Source organism: Ambystoma mexicanum, chromosome 7q (assembly GCF_040938575.1).
Source record: "Ambystoma mexicanum isolate Mex_15411 chromosome 7q, UKY_AmexF1_1, whole genome shotgun sequence".
NCBI classification, from domain to species: domain Eukaryota; kingdom Metazoa; phylum Chordata; class Amphibia; order Caudata; family Ambystomatidae; genus Ambystoma; species Ambystoma mexicanum.
Genome location: NC_090941.1, coordinates 624,438,624 through 624,460,102, shown reverse-complemented (window position 1 = coordinate 624,460,102; position 21,479 = coordinate 624,438,624). Strand labels below are relative to the sequence as shown.

General features: G+C 45.5%; 1 protein-coding gene across 11 annotated transcripts in view; it reads left to right on the top strand.

The window, feature by feature from the left end:
• The window catches only part of PDS5B (PDS5 cohesin associated factor B), a 2,333,811-nt gene that overhangs the window by 2,185,185 nt on the left and 127,147 nt on the right, over positions 1 to 21,479 (top strand). For all 11 annotated transcript variants that reach the window (XM_069639007.1, XM_069639003.1, XM_069639002.1 and 8 more), the window contains one exon: positions 15,263 to 15,367. In XM_069639007.1, the coding sequence (XP_069495108.1) occupies positions 15,263 to 15,367 (105 nt within the window). The remainder of the gene's footprint in view (positions 1 to 15,262; positions 15,368 to 21,479) is intronic.

Here is a 21,479-nt window from a genome sequence, read left to right as displayed (position 1 = left end):
GATACCCTGGCAAGAGGACACTCTATCGAATTCCTGAAGAAGTGCCCTCACGTTCCACCTGTGGCCAGGAAGGAAAATCACGTCCCGCAACTGCTGTTGGAAGTACGGGCGATGCTCAGGAAAGGCGCCATCGAGCTTGTCCCGAAGAGGCTCCGGGGTGTACTCAAGGTACTTCCTCGTCAGGAAGAGGACGGGCGGCTGGCGCCCCATCCTGGACCTTCGTCGTTTGAACAAGTACATCAGGTCACAAACGTTTAGGATGGTCACCCTCCAGCACGTACTGGGACAGCTGGAGGAAGGTGACTTTCTATCGTCGTTGGACCTGGAGGATGCATACTTCCACGTTCCCATCCTCAAAAGTCACCGAAAGTTCCTCAGGTTCGTCGTCCAGGGACGCCACTACCAATTCAGAGCACTGCCGTTCGGATTGAAGTCGGCCCCCAGGGTCTTTACCAAGTGCCTAGCACCTGTGGCGGCGCGGCTGCGCCTGCAGGGGATTCACGTCTACCCCTACCTGGACGACTGGCTCATCCGCTCAAGGACGAGGGAACTCGCCGTCGAACACACTATGAGGACCGTCCAGCTACTCACAGACCTGGGATTCGCCATAAACTACCCAAAGTCCCACCTGGTGCCGTCGCAGGTGGCCCTGTTTCTGGGAGCGAAGCTCGATACAGTGAGGCGCCTGGCGGCCCCGTCGGAAGAACAAACGAAGACCATTCTAGGCAAAGTGCAGTGCCTGCTAGCCACGGAGGTGGCCACGGTGAGGTCCATCAAGTCCCTCCTGGGGATGATATCCTCTTGCATCTACCTGGTGCGCCTCTGCAGACTACGGATGCGCCCTCTTCAAGAATTTCTCGACGCCCGTTGGATGCAGGCGACGGGCACCTTCGAAGACAGGGTCCCCCTCAACGAGGTGTTCCGGCAGGCAAGGACTGTCAGACGCCGGCGTACCAGGAGACGGTGACGACGGACGCCTCCCTGGAAGGTTGGGGTGCCCACACCAGAGATCTCCACGCAAGAGGCCTCTGGCTACCGGAGGAGAGACTCCTGCACATCAACGTCCTGGAACTCCGAGCCGTGTTCTGGGCTCTCAAATCGTTCCTCCCGTCGCTCAAGGGCAAGGTGGTGCGGATCTTCACGGACAACACCACAACAATGTTTTACATATGGAAGCAGGGAGGCACCAGATCCCCAGCCCTATCCAAGGAGGCACAGGATCTGTGGCACTGGGCGGTCGCCCAGGGGATGTTCCTGGTTCCCTTCCACCTGGCAGGAGAAAGAAACACCATCGCCGACTCGCTCAGCAGGGAGCTGCGCGCGTGTCACGAGTGGGAACTGCGCCAGGATCAGGTGGATCAACTCTTCCGACGATGGGGCAAACCCCAAATCGACCTGTTCGCAACAGCAACGAACTCGAAGTGCAAGAGGTTCGCCAGCAGGTTTCCCCAACCGAGAAGCATGGGCGATGCGTTCTCGTTCCGCTGGGACGGCCTATACCTGTATGCGTTCCCTCCGTTGCCGTTGCTGCTTCGACTCATCAACCAGCTCAAGAGGTCCCGGTGCAGGATGATCCTCGTCGCACCGGCGTGGCTGAGGCAGATCTGGTTCCCGGACCTTCTGGACTTGTCAACGTCCCCTCCCATCAAGCTGTCGGCGGACGCGGGCCTTCTCTCCAGAGAAGGAGGCGCCATCTTCCACCAAGAACCAGCGTCGCTGAACCTGCAGGCTTGGCTCCTGCAGCGCTAGAGTTTGGAGGCTACGATATACCGGCCGATTGCAGAGAGGTTCTTGCAAAGGCCAGGGTGTCCTCGACTCTCAAATGCTACGGTCATAAGTGGAAGAGGTTCTCTATCTGGTGCCGAGCACAGAAGATCAACCCCCTACGGATTACGGCCCCTCAAGTGCTGCCGTACCTGCTATCGCTGGCAAAGGCTGGGCTAGCCCATGCCTCCATTAAGATTCATCTGGCGGCGATCTCCAGATGTACCAGAACCACAGGACGGACGTCCCTGTGGTCCCATCGACTGGTAAAAGAGTTTATGAAAGGACTGTTCCGGTCGTTCCTGCCGGTGAAGGCCCCTGCGTGGGAACTTAACGTGGTGCTGACCAGGCTCATGGGGCCCCCATTCGAGCCGATGCACTCCGCACCGATGAAGTTTGTGTCGTGGAAGACTGCATTCCTGGTGGCCATTACCTCCGCACGACGAGTGGGAGAGATCCAGGCCCTATCCTGCAAAGCACCGTACTTGACTTTCCATGCCTCGAGGGTGGTGCTTAGGACGCACCCCTCCTTTATGCCCAAGGTGCCGTCGGACTTCCATCTTAACGAGCCCCTGGTGTTACCTGTTTTCTTCCCGTCTCCTTCGTCGCCGGCCGAGAGGACTTTGCACTCGCTGGATGTGGCTAGAGCGCTGAAGTTCTACGTGGACCGCACGAAGAGTTTCCGGAGGACATCACAGCTGTTTGTGAACTTTGGACCTGTGAATCAAGGGAAGGCTCTCTCGAAGTCTTCTATTTCCAGATGGCTCTCCGGCTGCATCATGCACTGCCACCGGTTGGCTAACCGACCGCTGCCAGGCCGTCCGAGAGCCCATTCGACCAGAGCGATCGCTGCTACTACGGCGTTCTTATCTGGTGTGCCCCTGCTGGACATCTGCAGGGCTGCTACGTGGAGGTCGACGCACACCTTCACGAGATTCTACTGCGTCGATCGGGATTCCAGGGAGGAGTCCAGGGTCGGCCAAGCAGTGCTGCGCAACCTGTTCGCTTAAGGTGAGCCTGTTGAGGAGGTAAGAGATGCTTAATGTTGAGTTTTTTGTATTGCTTAATGTTGAGCCTTTTGCCACCCCCCGTGGTTGTGCATGTGTGTACTGCTATTTATTCTTATATTCATGAGCATGTGAATCCATGCCAGACCCCATGCTGGAGAAGGAACAAGTTACTTACCTGTAACTGTTGTTCTCCAGCATGGGTCTGGCATGGATTCACATGCGAACCCTCCCGCCTACCCCTCTGCGGCTCTTCACTTGATCATACTGCCACTTCACGTGCTACCAAAACTGAAGATGGCTGCCAGAGGCGGGGCTTAGGTAGAGGGCAGTCATTGGCTGTGGTCAGTATGACGCAGAGATCAGTGATTGGTTACTACTACGAAAGACAGATCAGAAACGAAACTGATACTGATTTTGCTTTACCGAGGATTCCCAGCCTGACGACGGGGAATATTCATGAGCATGTGAATCCATGCCAGACCCATGCTGGAGAACAACAGTTACAGGTAAGTAACTTGTTCCTTGTTGATTCCCTTGGCTCACCTTGTTATTCTTGTGCCCCTAGGTGCTGGAGTACGGCGAAGAAATGATGGAGAAAGTGCCGGATCGAAAGATGATGTGAGAACTGGTGAGTATGGCACTGTGCTGGAGCTGGCGAAGCGACGCGTGCAGGACTGATGTACTTTCCAGGTCGGGAGATGAAATGGATCCGGAATCAGGTGAGGAATTTGAAATAAGTTTGTTTTCTAACCTTGTCCTTTTCTTCCTCTTTATTCTAGGAGCTCCGGATTCGCGGCGGGTGTGGCAGAAGACTGGATGCTGGCTGCAGGCACGCGGGCGTGGCAGAAGACTGGATGCTGGCTGCAGGCACGGTGAGAGTCACGCTGCTGGATGCAGAATAACACAAAGCATGTGCTGCTGTTCGGACGTGGTTTAAATAGCCTCCAAAGTAGTCCCAGGAAAGAGGTTCCCCAGGACCACATCCGAGTAAAAAATAGTCCCTGTAGTAAAATAGTCCCATCCAGGCCTCACGTTGGCTTGGATTTATTTACAGCATGGTCTGCAGGAGGTAAGTAATGTCTATGAGCCTGGCGCCTATGGCGCCAGGAGTGATTTGTATTATGAGCCTGGTGCCTATGGCGCCAGGACTGAACCCAGACAGCCCCTAGCTGGGGCTGCTGGGGTTTTTGTAAATGTCTGGATGCCTGCTCCCGGGGCTGATGGGCTTGATCCGGATGCCCGGGGGTAGGCATCATGACAGCCTTCTTTTCAAACTTTTCAGTTGGTGAGGAATAGGGTACATTTTCAGATGGGGTGTGTACAGTGCACATAGTCTATTGTACTCTATGATGCAAGGAATGTTTGCAGTTGCATCAAATTTACTAGATACAGTCCTTCCAGTGTACGTAACTGTGACAGTGCTACGTAACTCATGCCTTCTTTAGACTTTGCTGCCAATATCAATCAATGCTTGATCTATGGTTAGACCTTGCGATTTATGAATAGTTAATGCATAAGCTAGCAACAGAGAGAACTGTTCTCTGCGTACATACATGTCTTTGAAAAGAAGGAATCGTGCAGTTGTGCGCCCTATATTTTTTACTTCTGAATGTTTGTCAAACTTTGTTTACAAACCGAATGCTGTTGTCCCGTGATTATGTGTGGAAGCCAACAACTGTACCAAGTGCTCCATTAACTAAACCTTGCTCTACGTCAATGTTACGCTTCAGCATAACTCTACAGCTCACACATAACGTTAACATTTTCTCCAAACCAGGTGTGTTGGAGATAGAGTTCTCTAAGGTTTGTAGTCGTGCTATGCCTTGTTGACACATAGGTATTGTCATACCGTGTACGTCCAGTTTGTCTTTGGCATGAATTTCCACTAGTGGTTGTTTTTCTTTTTTGCATCATTGTTGCATTAAATTGTACACACCTTGCTAGAGTTGGCATTAAGGACATACAGCTGACATTTTTTAGAGATGATTGTTCCATGACAACAGTAGCACATGTGTAACGCCTGTACAGCCCATCAATGCTTCTAGTATTGGGGGTAGACAGGAGCCTCCTTTGATAGTACACCAATCCGTATGTTTTTTTTAAAATGTTGGCATAGGTGAGGTCTGCAGACTGACGCATGTTTTGAGTTAGTTCTCTGTATTGGAAATGTTGCCAGAGATGTACATTCCTGATGATTCCAAGACTTTTACAGCACTCTTTGTGTCCGAACGTTTTGAAGATAGGTTCACCTTTGACTGCTGTTAATTGAAGGAGATCTCCGAAAAAATGATGACATGTTTTCATCCAAAGAGTTCTTCATAGTCTGTTTTGAGGACCTCTTGCAATCTGAGGCGAATCAAAGCCAACATTAGGTTGGAGACCATGCTCACCTTATCTATTAGGAGCATTTTCATTTGTTTCAAAACTTTGCGTAGCTCCATAGCAGATTCTGCTGAAAGTTTATTGTACTCTAATTTGTTTTGGTGTTCTACTGGAAGGAGTAGCAATCGGTGTAGAGTGACTCCACCTATGTTGTAGGTAGCCAAACCTGTATGGGCGATTACAACAGCAGAACGGTTGTTGTTTGTTAATTGTTGGATGTATTTACTGATAATTCTTTAAGAATGTTTACCTGACCCAGCTTCACCACTTACATGCAGCAATATAGGTTTGTAGTTGTTACAGGTGCAAGTTTTACTTTCGTACTGTAAATCATGTTCAATGATTTCACTTACTACAAAAATTGTACGCTGTTGACTGTTTAGTTGGGATTTCAGTACTGCCAACTCTTCTGCAGAGTGCTCATACTGAAGCATAGTGGTGGTTACTTCGGTCATGGCTAATTCTGCTTCATTTGCTATGAGTGGCTGTCCAAGTGGTTCTTGGCTGCCTGTTTGACAAGGTTCACTGCTCTCAAAAGTGTCTACATCTACTTGAGCTTAAAGTTCTTCTTGTTGGCGTTCATTGTCAATATGGTTTTGTACTGTGTAAAGTTTTCATCTGTAATTGTACTTTCACTGGTATTGAAAGCATCATCATAGGAGGTGTAGGTGGCTAATAAATCTTCTTTTAGCATGGTTTGAAAAGTTGCATTAGAGCCATGTAATACAGTTGTTTGTGTTGCTGAGTTTTTAATGACAACTTCATATGATTAATTAAGCTGCGTTTGGAGGTTTCTCCAGGCTGCCTTCGCAACCTTCCACTCTGTATCTACCTTTTTCCTCATTTGGTTTAATGTTGTTTTTGTATGCAAAGGTTTGGGCTATCTGGTAAAGGCAGATGGCTTCTAAAGTAATACTCCTGTTTGGGTAGTATGTGTCCAATAAGTTGTTCTTCAAAATGTCCCAGCTGTTGGGATCGCTTTTGGCTATTGTTTGTATGTCTTCTTACGATTTAAGTACTCTTTTTCTGGATGCAGCAGGCCCAAGACTTAGTCATACTATGTTGTCAGATTTCCCATTTAAGGTAGTGCCGGTTACACGGTCAGCGGCTTCGTAGCTGCCGCATTCTCTATGGGACAGCATTTTAATGCCAAAGCTGTACAATTTCTGTGCCAGTGTTTTGGCAGAGGATATGTCATCCCAGAGGTCTTTGAGCTCTGTTTTCTCTGCATTGGTTAAGTGGGCGGTGACATTGTGCAACTGCAGTGGAATTGCCTGCAATGTAATGTACATCAACATTGGCATTCCATAGGAGGGCAATAATTGCATTGTAATTATTTATGTACTTTGATGCTTTGCTCCTTTTTATGTAGTATGTGTTCTTGGGAGATTTTCCTTTCACACCGTGTCGAACCGAAGACATGAAGCTGTTTACTTGGCCTGTTGAAGAAACTGGTTTTGGGAAACCAAAGCGGGATTTGGTGTAGTATTTGCCTCTGTTCTTATATTTGCTTCGACAATACTAGCCACACTTGTGTCTTTGGAATTGCAAAATGTGTGCTTGTAGGTCACTATGTGTAGTTTCCAAAGGAATTTCGCAAGTGACATATTTGTGAATGAACTGCAAAACAGTTTCATCACTCTCCTCACCAAATTTAGAAGCATTTTTAATCCACAAAAGCATGTGGATGTTAGGTGCTCCTCTGGCCTGATATTCTTTTCTCCAAGTGAAGTGTTCCACTTCTCCGGGGGGAGGAAGTGCTTTATTGCAAATGAAATGCAGCATGTCAAGGAAGCAATGATGAAAGTAGCATGCAGCATTTACTGGATCGAGAGAGCAAAGCTCTCCTGGTGTTTTCATGTCTACACCCGTTTTGTTTTTGTTTCCTATGCGTAGGAAAGTGTGCAAGTCTTCCCATGCATACTCAGCACAACTTAGTGACAATCCAGGTTGCATAGCATACACCGTACATCTGCGTGCCGGTGGAACCAGTACTCTTTTGTACCACGCATGTTTGCCAAGAGATTTTTAATACTTGACTGTAAAACTTTGTCCTTCTCTTGCACTTATTGAAGTAGCTGTGTAGCAGACATGTTTTGAAAATGGGAACCTGTTTTTAATGTGTGGGCAACTCCATACCATAGCATTGCCAGTTCACTTTCAAAGAGCAGGTGGAATATGTACTCCACGTGCTGTCGATATCTAGGGTCTTCAAAATACATTCGTAAACAGTGGTATTCTGATGCTGTTATTTGTGTGCATCTTTCATCAAATCTTCCACCTTTTCCAGTCAGGAAGAGTAGAGGAAAGGCTTGTGCTTCCACGCTTTTTCCCATAAACTGATTGGCGCTCCTTTGGATTGCTGCATTTGATATGTTTCTAGTGCATCATCTATGGTGTCTTTGGAGTGCAGTGGGTGAATTGTATAGTGGTCTAAAATATTGGAGGCTGCACTAGGAGCTAGACGTTCAAATTGTCCAGTTGTTGAGGAGTCCTGAATTATTTCGGTTGTTTCTCGCAGGTTTTCTTGAACATTTACTTCATTGTAGTATTCATTGTTTTCTTTAAGGTATTGCAACGCTTCCCTAAATTTGGTTAAGTCCACTAGTTCTTGCCAATTTTCTTTTGTCTTTTGTAGGTACACCATTTACCAGGATAATCAAAGAATCTTGTATTGGCCTTTGTACTTGTAGAGTGTCTACATTTTCTTTGAGATCTAATGGTAAATAAACTACTTTACCACAAATGCATCTCAGTAATTGGGCGGGAGGCAATTTTGCAGTTTTCGGTTGAAGTCATATTATTGCTTGAAATTAGTGCTCTGTTTGGATTATAATGCTCTCATACAAATTAAGCTGCTGCAGTGCATTTGGCAGTGGAAATAGTTCAAAATTATTACTAATTGCCCGTGAAGGCCTTTGATTATTGTCAAGTTTTGCAGTGCACCGTGTGGAGGTGTTCGTAATTTCGTATTTGTTTTGAGCTATAAGGTACAGAGCTAATTGAAACCATTGGGATTCCTCATTGCCTTCTATTTTCTGCATTATATCTAAAGTTTTGGTGCTCTTATGTAGAAAGTTCTACGACAACACACACATACTTGGTTTGGTATTTCAGCAGATGTGCTTTTGAACGTTTGTATTTCTTTTCTGTATGTGTGATATAAAAAGTTGTTAGCTACACTGTTGTCAGTACTGTTGTCTGCCAATGCTAGAGTTTGTAAGTGTTCTTCAGTTTCACAATATGTCCTTTTGATGTGCTCTATTTCATCGAGCACTTGTTTGGCTGTACCGTGTAGGAAAATATCATTGAAATGTTGGAGTGCTGAAGCTGGACCTTTTGCATAGGACAGTTAGTAAACTAGATTTCTCACTGTTGAATGGTGGGCTGCTAACATTTTGATACGGTGGAGGGTGCTTTTGCATGCAGGTCTAGAAATGCAGGCTAAGGAATGTCCTCGTATTCCAGTGTAGTTGCGCACTGGACAGGAGTCCATCGTTTGTAGTATTTTTCTTTTTCTTTTGTCGTTGCCTTTGACATACTGATTGAGGAATTGCTGAAAAGATTTGATTAAGCATTGGCGAACCTTACACATTGATTTGCAAGGCCATTTGTAGGTGAGGCGTGTTGATTTGGTGGAATGGAGAGTGACATCGAAGTTTGATGGGGATATTTCTGAAAGCAGTGTTTCTTCTTCCATTATGGTATTGTGTATCTTTTTATACCCTCGTCCACTCCGATGTAAGGCAATTTGGTTGGTTTGTTCTTGTTTGTATGATTCTTCATTGAAGTATGGCTCTGTGTTGGTGGTGTGACTCCACTCACCTGTAGAGATGTGGCTAAAGGTGTCTATGCTGACATTGCGTTTGTTTCGGAGTAGTGCTTGCAATTTACCAATTAATCTTGTTAGTGGTTTCATTCTGTTCAAAATTACTATAAACAATTTCTATTTCACGCTCATTGCACTCCCTACAAGAGCTTCTAGGATGACTTTTCTGCAGTAGGTTTTGATCGTTGAGCGTGATTTCTGCCCTCTTTATAGGGTTCTGAAGGACTCTGGGATTTTTATTGTGCTTGTGGTTACATTACCATTTGTACGTGCTCTCTTAGAAGTAGTGTAAATTGCACTGTACTTTGTGGGTTTATTTTCATTCTCACATTTTGACAGATCAACTACACTGTCTTTAATGACTGAATTACCTCTTCTCCATCAACTTTCTGTTCACGTTCAGCTTACAGTGGATGGCTAGTTTCTGTGTTTTTTAGGTTGTGTGGCTCTCTTTCTGCGTTGCTTTCTACGGAGTTGCAGTTTGGTAGGCATTGTGCAGTAGCTGTTGGCAAAGAAAGGGAAGTGTGGGTGTGCACATTTTCAAATGTATATATGTGCAGTGTGCATGAGTGGGTCAATAGGAGGGTAGGCATTTAACTGCAAGTGTGTCACTGTGCAGTGGTCTCTGTCGGTTGGGGACAGTATCTATGTGGGGATTAGTCTAATGGTGGCGACGTAACAAACACTGAGCACCTGTAGATGTGTCATCAGTAACAATGAAGAACATACTGTTGGATGGCCGCACATGTATATGCAACAATAGTGCACTCTTCTAGTAAGACATACAACTGTATGATGGTATTGTACTTACTTTGTTGCTTGCGGAGAGTAGGTTTATTGCAGCCTGTATTTTGAAGTGTACACTCCCAATGACTTTACGGAGAGAGGTGGGTACTGCACCTGTATAAGAATATGGTAACAAAATGTGTTGGCTAATGGCATAGTGCTTATATTTGTGCAATACATTCTTTAAAACTATAGGGGGATGTCTTGGCAGGAAGAGAAAGTGTGTGTGTATAAATGGAAGGCTTATGATATGAATGGGCGCTTGGGAGCATAGGCATGTTTGTTAAGGGGTTAGGTGGGTTATTTGGGAGTGTATTGTATGACTTGTTATGAAACCCGTTGGTGTATTAGTGTAGGCCTATTTACTTTCAAAATGCTGTACTTTGCATTGTGGCAGGATGACAAAAAGGTGTGGAAAGATGTACAGACTGCAAAGCAGAATGTTTTTGTGCGTGCATTTGCATGTACTTCTTTGCATATGTATGCTTGCTACATGACTGCAGGCATTGCTTCTGGGCTTTAATTTCCTTATGCACATTTATGAATGTTACTGTTGTAAATGCACACATAGATTTTTGTATTGCTGAACTACTGTTATCTATGACGTGTGGCAGGAAACTGTCGTTATGCTTGCAATGTATGCACTTGGCTTAGTTTGGTGGGAAAAGCTGCCTGATCGTTTGTGTGCGAGTTTTACAAATTTGATAGGAGGTGCGTTAATGGGGGAAAGCATTGTAAAATTAAGGGAACAAAAGAACAGAGTAACTGTTTCCAAATTCCAATGGCTGTTATGCGCAAAAGGCAACTTTGCCACCACCTACCACTGTAGGAGCCATTTAATGGAAGGTGATGGGAGAAATAACAGTACGAATTTTGAGTTTATGGAGATTCATTGCTAGGTACCCTGTTGCTACGAACGTATAACACATTTTCCACTGTACTGTACTGTACAAAAAATAGTAATACCTACTGGGCGGGGTGATGGGTAGCGATGCAGATGTATGTGGGTGCAGAACTCATAGATCGTTTCACAGTACTTTGCTGTGCAGGTGCTTTTGATTTACAGGACATTTGACCTCTGCGTGTTTACGGTCGGTATGGACTGTTGAATAGATGTGATAGCGTTACATGCACAGTTCTTGGATGTAATGGTAGGTGCGTATGAAATCAATCAGGGAGTGCTGGTAAGAGTACTAGAAAGGCCCTCGTGGTAGTTGGGGAAAGAGCACATGCAACATGGTGTCCTTCTTAATGTGCTTGCCATGGAAATGGGACTACGGATTATTGATTCAGGTGTATGTCTGCTTTTCTGTTCCATGCTAGGATGTTCTTCTGTGCCCATGAGAACCTTAGTGCTTGTAGTGTGACGGTTGTCAGTGGCTTGATATTTTTTCCCCCTATTGAAATTAATCATCTGTTGCACTATGTACACTGTACGCTGCAGACACTCGGGTAGTAATGTAAGGAGGAAAAGCAGAGAGCGATCTCTAACAAAGAGCACACAAAAAGGTGTTTCTTTACCCTTCGCTTTAGCAAAATTAGAGAAAAAAAAAAAGACGTCCATTTTCTATGACTCTTAAAATGTGTTTATGCAGCCCCCTACACAGGGCATTCACGAAAGCCGCGCCAATTGGAGGTGCGCACGTCCTACATACGGGTCTTTTCTGGGTTGCTGCAATGGAAATGGGACTGGGCAGGAGATGGGATTGGTCAGTACGATTTCCTGGGTGTGGTGTGTAGCAACAGATTGTGCCAGAACGTTTGCTTGCCAATTGGAGTAGAGATGGCTACGGGAACGGGTGCGCTCTTCAGTAGGCGGACTATATGGCTTTTGGGTGACTCCTGGATACATTGGGTACAGGTTTACGCAGATCGCTGTGCACTGGCAGGACACCTTGGTTTCCATAATGTTGATGCACACTGGTACGGAATACGTGGGTTGAAGTGCCTCCATGTGGGTCCTTTTTGTGCCAGTTTGGTGATGCACGCTCATCCAGACATTATTATTCATTTTGTAGGGAACAGTTTAGGGCATTTTAGCAGCATTTCATTACAGTTTGCAATGAAGAAGACATTTCGGCAACTCATGGAAATGTTTCTAAATTCACATATCCTTTTTTCTCACATTGCCCAGAGACAGATGTGGCTGCGTTCTTCCTCGTGTGAGCCACAAATGGAGAAACATTGGCATGTTCTCCTTCCACAATGAAAACATTATGTTTCGTAGTAGCAAAACGTTTTGTTCAGATGGAATTCATCTGACTGATGCTGGCAATGAACTGTTTATGCATAATATCCAAAATGCAGTGCAGCGCTTCCTGCAAGTCTAGCACGGATTTTCCCTGTGGTTGTTCACCACTTTCTATGTTGCTAACACAAACGTCACGAAAAGGCTCTTTTCAGAGCCACAACTTCGGTTTGCAAATGCGTACAATGCTTTTGACAGAGTTCCGCCGCTTATTGTTGCCATCTCTGTATGCGGCGCCCATAGGCTGCGCCACCGCCTGCATGCTTTCATTCAACTTCTATTTTTCAACAGTGCAAGGTGGCTCTGAAAAGAGCCTTTTTATTCCCCCACCCCTTCTGGTTGTGTAGTATTTTTCCTGTTATAAGACACGCCACAAAAGGCAGCAATGGAAGGGAGATTTGGCAAAGGGTACCAACCACAGGGATAAGAAATCGTATGTGGAGAGCACAAGATGTGGGGTGCACCTCACTTAGGTAGGGGGCACTCTTTGTCATGCTCCCAGACTGAAGCCTGAAAAGCACTTCGACAATGTTCTCCCCGACACAGTACCGTGTCGCAGTATATGCACAATACAGTGACCTTTGAAAGGTACAGGTCTGTTGCAGTGCTTATGTCCTACAATGCTGCTTGCAGGACGCAGTGACCTACTGGAGTGCCCCTAGTGGTGGCAGGAGCAGATGCAGAGGATGCTGTAGAGGAAAATAACCTACTGCCTGCTTGGAAGAGGACAACCCTCCTAAGAACTGCCTGGTGGTTCGCTTTCACGTGCCACCGCATGGAGGTGGTGCCATAGCTGTAGAAGCCAGGTTTTCCGCGACTGAGTAGTATTATGTTGCACTCAGTGTATTTTACTTGGTTTGCACCCGTTTTTGGCAGATCCCCAACGGTCCTAAATAGTTTCCACACCCACGACTCATGCTGGCTGCAGGCAATGGGGATTCCTTCTACTTTATTCTCATTTCCTTTTCGATGTCCCTCCACATTATGACGCCTGTTCCCTTGCTTAGGACCTTCAGAAGATATGATATGATATGAGGCATTTATAACGTGCATATACACAAGTGTTTCAAGGCGCGACGAGGCAAGGAAGGGGGAACAAAGGGAAGACAGACAACGATCCTACTAGGCCAGGTGTCATTCAGATCGCGCAAAAGCATGGGACTGGGGAAAAGGGGAAAGTGAAAAGTGCGAGGGGGGGAGAGTGGAAAGTGCAGTACAAGGGATAGTAAGATAAATAAAAGCGGACGGAAAGTGTATGGTAAGTGCAGAACATAAGTGCTGGTAGGAGGTGTTGGTGGTGAGGTTGCTCCTGAGTCAGAGGTAGTAGCAGAAGCTCTGGTGGCCATTACTTGGAGAGGTACTTTGCAGGCACAGAATTGGTGAGAAAGCAATTTCTGCAAGAACCAATGTGCACCGCTGCTCTCCTCTGGAAAGCCAAACGGGGATTGCACCTGGCTTTATGGCTTATCTGTAGTAGTACAAATATATAGTAAGTGATGGGGTATTTGCTAATTATTACATGTTTCACAGTACGCGAAACTCTGAAAATAAAGCATTTATCATTATACTATGTAACATGGCAAAAATCTGAATATTGGACCTCTATGGTGCATGCTGCAGACAATGGCTACGTTTCTGCATGAGGTGATAGCAATACTGGAAAAACGTCTATAGTGCAATGGTGTTTATAGCAATGGATTGTGTACTTAATTATGTATCTCATGATAGTTCTCCCAATGACCTCTAATAGTTTTGTGGCAACATTATATTGACAATCCCTTGAGGAGGCTTGCTATTAAAACTAAAGGCACATGTGATGGCATCAGTGATGTCATCAATGACATTTGTGATGTCATCTTTGAGGTCATGGTTAGTCCTTGCAGTGCACAGTGGTAGGGCGAGTTATGGTTGCATTGCCTAGCATAACTGGCAAATTTCTGTGGGTTTACGGTTTTAACTGTAACAATAACGTCCCTGCAACAACATTTTCCCATTGAATTCCATAGGTTTTTTAGTAGTGCAACTTAACCATAACGTCCCTTTTAACAAAGTTTTTTGTTAGTGAGGCCATGAGGGGACTTACTCTCATTCTTAAGTTACCACAGACCACCTCCCACGTGTTGCAACTTCCTTGGGTATCATTTTTGTATTGGCACAATGAAAGACTGAAGACCTTCACAGCTGGCATATGATGCCTTAACAACAAAGGTTATATTTGGCCATATTTGTCATTCTTTCTGGTTTAACATGCCACCTGCTACCTCCAGCTAAAAACTCACAGCTAAAAACAGTTGTTACACCCACTATGTTCTAATTCCTTGGTTGTGGGACTCTGTCCTTGGGCCTCCCAAAATAACTCATGGCTCAACACCAGTTGGTCCAGCATGAGACTGCGTGTTTCCTTACTAATTCTTGCAGTAAAAGCAGTGTATCTATCCTGCAGAGGATCCTTCGCTGAGTCCTAGAGAGACGTAGACCCCATTTTAAGACCATTCACCCACAATGGGGTTTAACCAGAGTTTGTTTTAGGCCACCATATTTCTCTTTGTGGCATAGGCTGAGAAAAGCAGTGCCAGGATTCCTGTAAGTAGCGTCACCCGCCAAGGAAAGCCAGAGGAGGAATAAGAATGCATTAAAAGGCCCATCCTTAGACATGCAGCTTCGTGTCTCTACCTTCAAAAACACACCTTGCCATTTCTCCCACGACAGCTGTGTGTAGGAGAGGGCTGTCTTCCCTTTCCATCTCCAGACCTACTTCTTGCAGAAGGCGCATACTGGCATGACTTTACTACTGTTTCAGAAAAATCTTCTGTTTCCGTATAATAAAGGAAACTCTTTAGATGGGTTAAAATGTGGACAACATTTACTATCCTACATGATCACAAAAATAGTTATCCATTAACCTGTTTTTTTCTACCTTTTTCAGAAGATATGTGCGCAGATGTACATTTCCACAAAAATTCAAAATAAAAAAAACATGCATTCCATTATGTGTTCTTACCACTTTGTTTTTATCCTATTCAACCATAAACATCTAATTTCATCCCTTCACTGCCCCAGTAAACTCTGGAGTGTGCACAATCCACTCTCACATTGCTCAATTAGGCAATGCCTAATATTAATGATAGATTTACATTTTATTTTAAAATTAGGACGAATATAAAATTTATTACATCACTTTGGACTGATGTTTTTAAATAGCTATTTACAATGTAGCTTGTTTTTTTGTTGTTTTTTTTACAGCTCAGAACCTTCTGATTCTGGTGTCGACAGTTCAGTTTTATCTACACCACAGAAAAGGCGAGGAAGGCCACCAAAAACACCTCCATCACAAAAGAAACCAAGTGTGTAAGTTCTGGTTTGAGACTAGGACAAGCAATGTGTGTGTAATGGAGAATTTTTAAAAGATTGTTCATCCTTGAAATATTCATTTTCACCAAGCTGGCACCCCGAAAACGTGTTCTAGAAGCACCAAAGGTACCAACACATGCATAGTGGTGCAAGTGGTTATGCCTGGAAGTGAAAGCGCCCCTGGGTGTATCTTGCAAACGTGTTCTAGAAGCACCAAAGGTACCAACACATGCATAGTGGTGCAAGTGGTTATGCCCGGAAGTGAAAGCGCCCCTGGGTGTATCTTGCAAGGACATGTCTGCCACTTGGTTTGTCTTTTTTTGTCAAAGTAAACATAACTCTATGCTTCAAATAGTTTGAGCTGTACAGCGAATTAACCTTGTTCATGCACATCCATTGCATAGATGTTCAGTAGGGTAGCAGAACGATTTAAGACAGAGCTTTCTAGAGCTTAAGTGCACTTGAACCTCTGACCTGCAAAGACAAACGCCCAGTAATTTCATTTCCAATGGATTCCTTCCTCCCACGGATTCCTCATCTATGATCTTTCTCCCAGCAGAGCTGCTCTTTGGAAAGCTTTTCCACCACCAGGGGGACACTGCCCACCTCCATGTTGACTATGGTCGATGTCTCCACACACCCTTCAACGGATATGAAGTCTGAGACAGTATATATCGGTGGTTTTCAAACTTTTTTGGCCTCCCCTCCCCCACCCCCTATTGCAAAATTTTGGCTGGCCGGGTCCCCCAAGAAATGCCAAATGGACAGTATGTACAAATGGCTGCAAACTATTGCAAGCCGTCACCACACCCTATTCCCAGTATAGTCCCTGGGCTCCCCACCTGCTCTCATCAGTCACTGGGCTACCTAATCCTCCTCCTATCCGGTCCCTGGGCTCTCCCCACCCTGCTCCCACCTCAATCCCAGTGCTCCTGCTCCCACCAGTCTGTGGGCTCCCGTTGCCAACAGTTCAAGTGCCAGTGTGAGCTGGTGAATTTTTTAAGTGGAGGGGCATAAATATTTTCCACAAAAATGCCATGGAGGCCGAGCCCAGCCAGGGAGCCCCAACCATTCAATGGAGGTTCGTAGGGGGTTTTCAGCCCGTGAATTTTCTTTCAATAATGGGGTAAAATGTTGCATTTTAGAGCATACTTTAAAAGAAAATGGGTAAAAAGCCAAACAGTTTGCAATTGGCCAAGGGGGAAAGCATGGTATTTTTGACTGGACCTCTATGATTGATATCCAGTAAAAAAAATACTGTCCCTGTCCCCTGGGCTCCACAGCGCTTCAGAAGGAGAGATGATTTTGGCAGGTGGGTAGGGGGATTGTGCAACAAAGGCATTTTTTAAATGCTTTTTTTGTACAACCCTCCTTCCGCCCTCTATTCTCGACTCACCAAAATCAGCTCAACGGCCCAAAACAAACACACATTCACAAAGCAATCACTCTATCAGTCATACGAGCACCCATCACCATACACTCACTCATAACACAAGCATACACGCATCCATACACATATTTAAATACAAAATAAATTAACATAAATGTAATTTCTGCAGGGGCCTGCGAGTGGGTGCTGAATTGCCCCGTTACCAGGTTGCTCTGTCTGTATGTGCGAGGAGGCACAGGAACTCCCTCTCGCAAATACAGACATGCAGTGCCCCAACCAGCATTTCCAATGAGCTTTGCAAGGCTGGCAAAGCAAAATTCCCCCAGCGTTGCATGGCTGGGGAACTGAACTGTCAAAAGGAAATAGTGTTTCCCTTTGACAATTCAGCCAGCCCAGGAGCACTCCCTCAGCTTGTTAGACAGAATTATATGCAGTACCCTTTGGGAACACAACACACAATCAAGTGACAGTACAAATTCACATTTGGTATAAGCCTGTGCTACACAGTTAAAGTGGTAGCGATGGCTGAGCAGCCAGACTTATCTCAAGAGCAAGTGAGCAGTACAAGATAGTTGCACAAAGGACAGAAATTACTATGATTCAGGCAAACACTGACTCAAGGTTTTCAAGTTAAAGAATATACATTTATTTCACTCTTCAGTTGTATAACATTACACTATTATAAGCAGTCTAAAGATCACACTCTTAATACACCACTTCCCTTAAATTCCAGACACGTTAAGCTCACAAAATGAAGTGGGAGCAAAATGGCACTCCAGCCATTTAAAAGGGAGGGAAAGACGAAGTTATTAGAAAATTAAATCAAACCAACAGATAAGTACTTCGGGCAATTGAACAATAGGAACTACAATGATAAAATCAGATGGAAAAGGCTTGGGCCAAAGCCAATTGGTCAAAAGTCTTTTGCTTATGATAAAACAGTTCAGGGTAGTTTGCGGTGTTCGTGGCACGGATTCCGGCCGAGGTTGGTTGATAGAAAAGTTAGTTCAAAGAGAAGAGAAGGACAAGCCCTCGGATTGGAGAAATATTTCAAACACTTTCACCGCGGTTGAACGAAACGAGCAACCGGATTTGCACAGTACCTTAAAACAGAGAGGAAGCTGTAGCTGAGGCGGACGTTCTTGGTAGTTCCTGCAGGCTCACGGTTCCTGAAGCGACTGTCGGACTGACAAAAAGTAGGAAGACTGGACTGGAGGGTCCTGCACTATCCAGGGAAGAAACCAGCAGCAGAGCAAAACAACGAATAAAAGGTGCGCTCCTTAAAACCCAAGCAGGGTCCGATCTTCCTGGCTATCCGGCCCACTGTAGCTCTGTACAGCGAATTCAACCAGAGGGGTCATGGCTTGCAGTTTGGGGCAAACTGGGAAGAAGTTTCCTGGAGGATCTTCTCTGTTATCGGATTCTGAAGATTTGGACCTGCAGCAGGGCTTCACCGGGCGGTTCAGTCGTCATAGGGGTCCTCTTCCATCAGCTCCTCATTGGTTCTTTCGTTCCAGTGGCGACTCTGCCTTTCCAGTCCCAAAGACCTGCTTTGTATGCAGTTTTCCCCCATTCATACAGCCTGGCTGTCAATCACACAGCAGGGCGGCTGTCCTGGCAAAGACAGTCCCTTCAGCCAATCAAACAGGAGTGCGACTTGGGTTACCAAGGAAACCCATGGCAGGGGTCCAAAGATCCCTCCCTCACATCCTGCCTACCTAGACTTTCAGGCACATTAAGGAGGGCTTCTGTGTAGAAGCCCTGCGAAAAGACAGTGAACAAAGGAATCATCCCCGGTTTGGCGTGCAGAGAAAAACACGAGAAAGACTTTAACAAAAAAAAATGGCGAATAAACCCAGCCGGAGCCAAAATAAAATGTATTTGGTCAAGCGGGTTTATTTTCGAGTCTAATATAATAGCCTGAAACAATACCATGGTTATATAAGATAACCACGGTAGAAAAGTTAGCGTAGTTACCACTGCCACCAGCCAAGTCTTGAGGTAAAGGGAGCAAAACAAGGCTCCAAGAGACACAGACAAAAAGGGATAAGAATTAACCCTTTCCAATACTCCATGTAAGATGGGGTGTAGTGGGTCTGTGGTTTAAAGTGACTAATAATAAAGTTAATGGCAACTTTACCTTTTCTGGGGGACAGTAGTCAGCCCTAGAAAATGGAGTCAGTGGGAAGTCTCAAAGACAACCCTGTGTCACTGCACTGAAGGTGCTGTGTAACACACATGAAAAATATGAGGCCATGGAGTGAGCCTCCAGTGCGCAAGATCACACACAAAGTGAAAACACACACAGCAAAACCCATGTAAGAGTGGGAAAAAGGATCACACTCTTACCGGGGGAAAGAAATACATCCTGAAATCCAGCAAAGCTGCTGAGGGACTCATTAGGTAAGGGAAATCAGCCATTTATGAGAGTTCTCCCTAACACAGCTGGAAAAAAAAATTGTGAAAAGTACAACACCCTCCCCTCCCAGGTACACCAACAATCCATGAGGACGTGTCTAAGAGTCCAACGGGACAAGACTTCACCCGTGTGAACTAAGTTCAATCGAACCCTTTAAAATGACTGCCTCATCCTCCAGCTGGGGGATACCTTAAGTACCTGGGTAGAAACCCTCTTTGTTTGAAATGGGGACAATGATTTAGCCTGAGTCCATTTATGCATGTCATCTATTGTGCGGATCCAATCAGACCACAGCTTCCTTCACCTTCATTGGATTGGATAATAAAGTATCTATATCACTGTCGCACTCCATAAAAATGCCAAGAACCAACTGCTTTAATTTGAACAAAAACGTTGATGAATACTGTTCAGAGTGCAATTTGATGCCCTCATAAAGTGAGTTAGCCTGCAGGATCCCTATTAATCAATACACTGAGATCAATTTCCATTCCACAAAAGACCTGAGAGATCTTAAGCCTAATTCATAGGCCAAGGACCTGCTTCCATATTCGGCTTTCCGGCCCTGACAAATGCATTTCCCAGACCAGCCGTTTGGCTGCCAGTCCATATAATATGACTTGAATCACCTTGGCAATGTAAAATGTAATCAGTGGCAACAGAGAGTATATGCAGAATTTCATCAGGAGCTTTTTCATTTGGTATGTCAGTTGGGACCCCTTCTCATTAATGTCAAGCTCTATTTGACTTGCTTTCGGGAAGGCATTTACTGGAAATCCCAAGTAGACCACCTCCTTGAACACAGGAATAATCTGATCTCCCATGACTGGCTTATAACTTGTCGTTCGTCTACCGGGTCTTTTAAAGACCAGTATTTACGACTTCTCAGGATTTATCAAGAGCTCGTTCTGCCACGCATAGTCCCCAGTCAATTCAGGAGTCGCTGCAAACCCACCACTGTTTTGTCAAAAAGGACAATATCATCGGCATAGGCCAGCCACCTTACCGGTTGAGTACCAATCCTGCGGCTGGCCAACGCTGTTGCCAAGGCTTCCCCCAGATCCGCCAGGTAGAGATTGAAGACGAGGTGTGCCACCAAGCAGGCCTGCCTCAGTCTTCTTGAAGGCTAGCTAGCATGACCAAGAGGTTTCACCCCCATACACTCGCTACCCCCCCGCACCCGTGGTCAGTTTAACTTGGCCCAGAGGCGATCCAAATTAACCATGTGAAGCGCTCTAGAAAGGTTTATCCAGGCTCTATAGAGCACCGTGCCTCCCTTTCACCATGATTATTCACATAGGATTTCGAAGGCGGTCCCGTTCAATGCAGTGGAAATACACCTACGAAAGCCTGTCTGGAACCTTGACAAGATGTTATTTGTCTAGCCCATTGATCCAATTCTCTCAACAGCAGGCCCACAAATTATTTTACTATCCATATCAAGGAGGGCGATTGAAAGATAATTTCCCGGGTCATTCTGATTGCCCCCCCCCCCCCTTGAAAATGGGGACCACTATTGAGGTTTTCCAAGATGGGGGAAACCATCTCTTTTCTAGGATCTCCCAGAAGAGCAAGAGCAAGGATAACAACCTAGACCATATACCTATTTTTCCCTTAAGGACCTGATAGGTCAGGCCATTTGGCCCTGCCGCCCTGAAGGAGGATTTGCTAAACAATTCAGCAATGAGGGTTTCTGAATGATCTAACACCCAATCATCGCTGGGGATCTTAAAGCAGGTCCTTGAAGGTGTCTTTTTATGAAGGAGGGAAAAATGGTTGCACCATTTGACCTCAGATATCACATTGCTCTGAAGGCTAGCTTTTGTGGCCTCTAGGTGATTCAACAATGGCCAAAAGTTGTTGGAATTATTATTTGTCACCACTCCTAGCATCGATTCACTATCTTTTTGGTAACGAGAAGCTTGTCGCCATCGGGACCAATTTCCTCTTACTCCCAAGCTCTAGCCTCCAAATCTCTTGTAGATTTACAAAGGCTCCTCCTCTTTATGCATGTCTCTTCATCAAAGACAGGGTGGTGTACAGGACATGTATGTTGTTTAATCCCAGGGGGGTGGTCTATGTCCCATAAAAACTCCTGAAAGGCCAAGGGACTGCACTTACTCTTCAGTAACTGATCGTGCTTCCCATATATATCCTTTCTAGCTCTTCATTTAAGAATATGCCAGACCCTCTATACTTAGCCAACCTATTAGTAACCATAACGGGCTGACAGGAATCCCACCTGTTTACAAAGGTGTCCCAAGCCACTGTGACCTCTAATCTGGCATGATCACTACTGCACC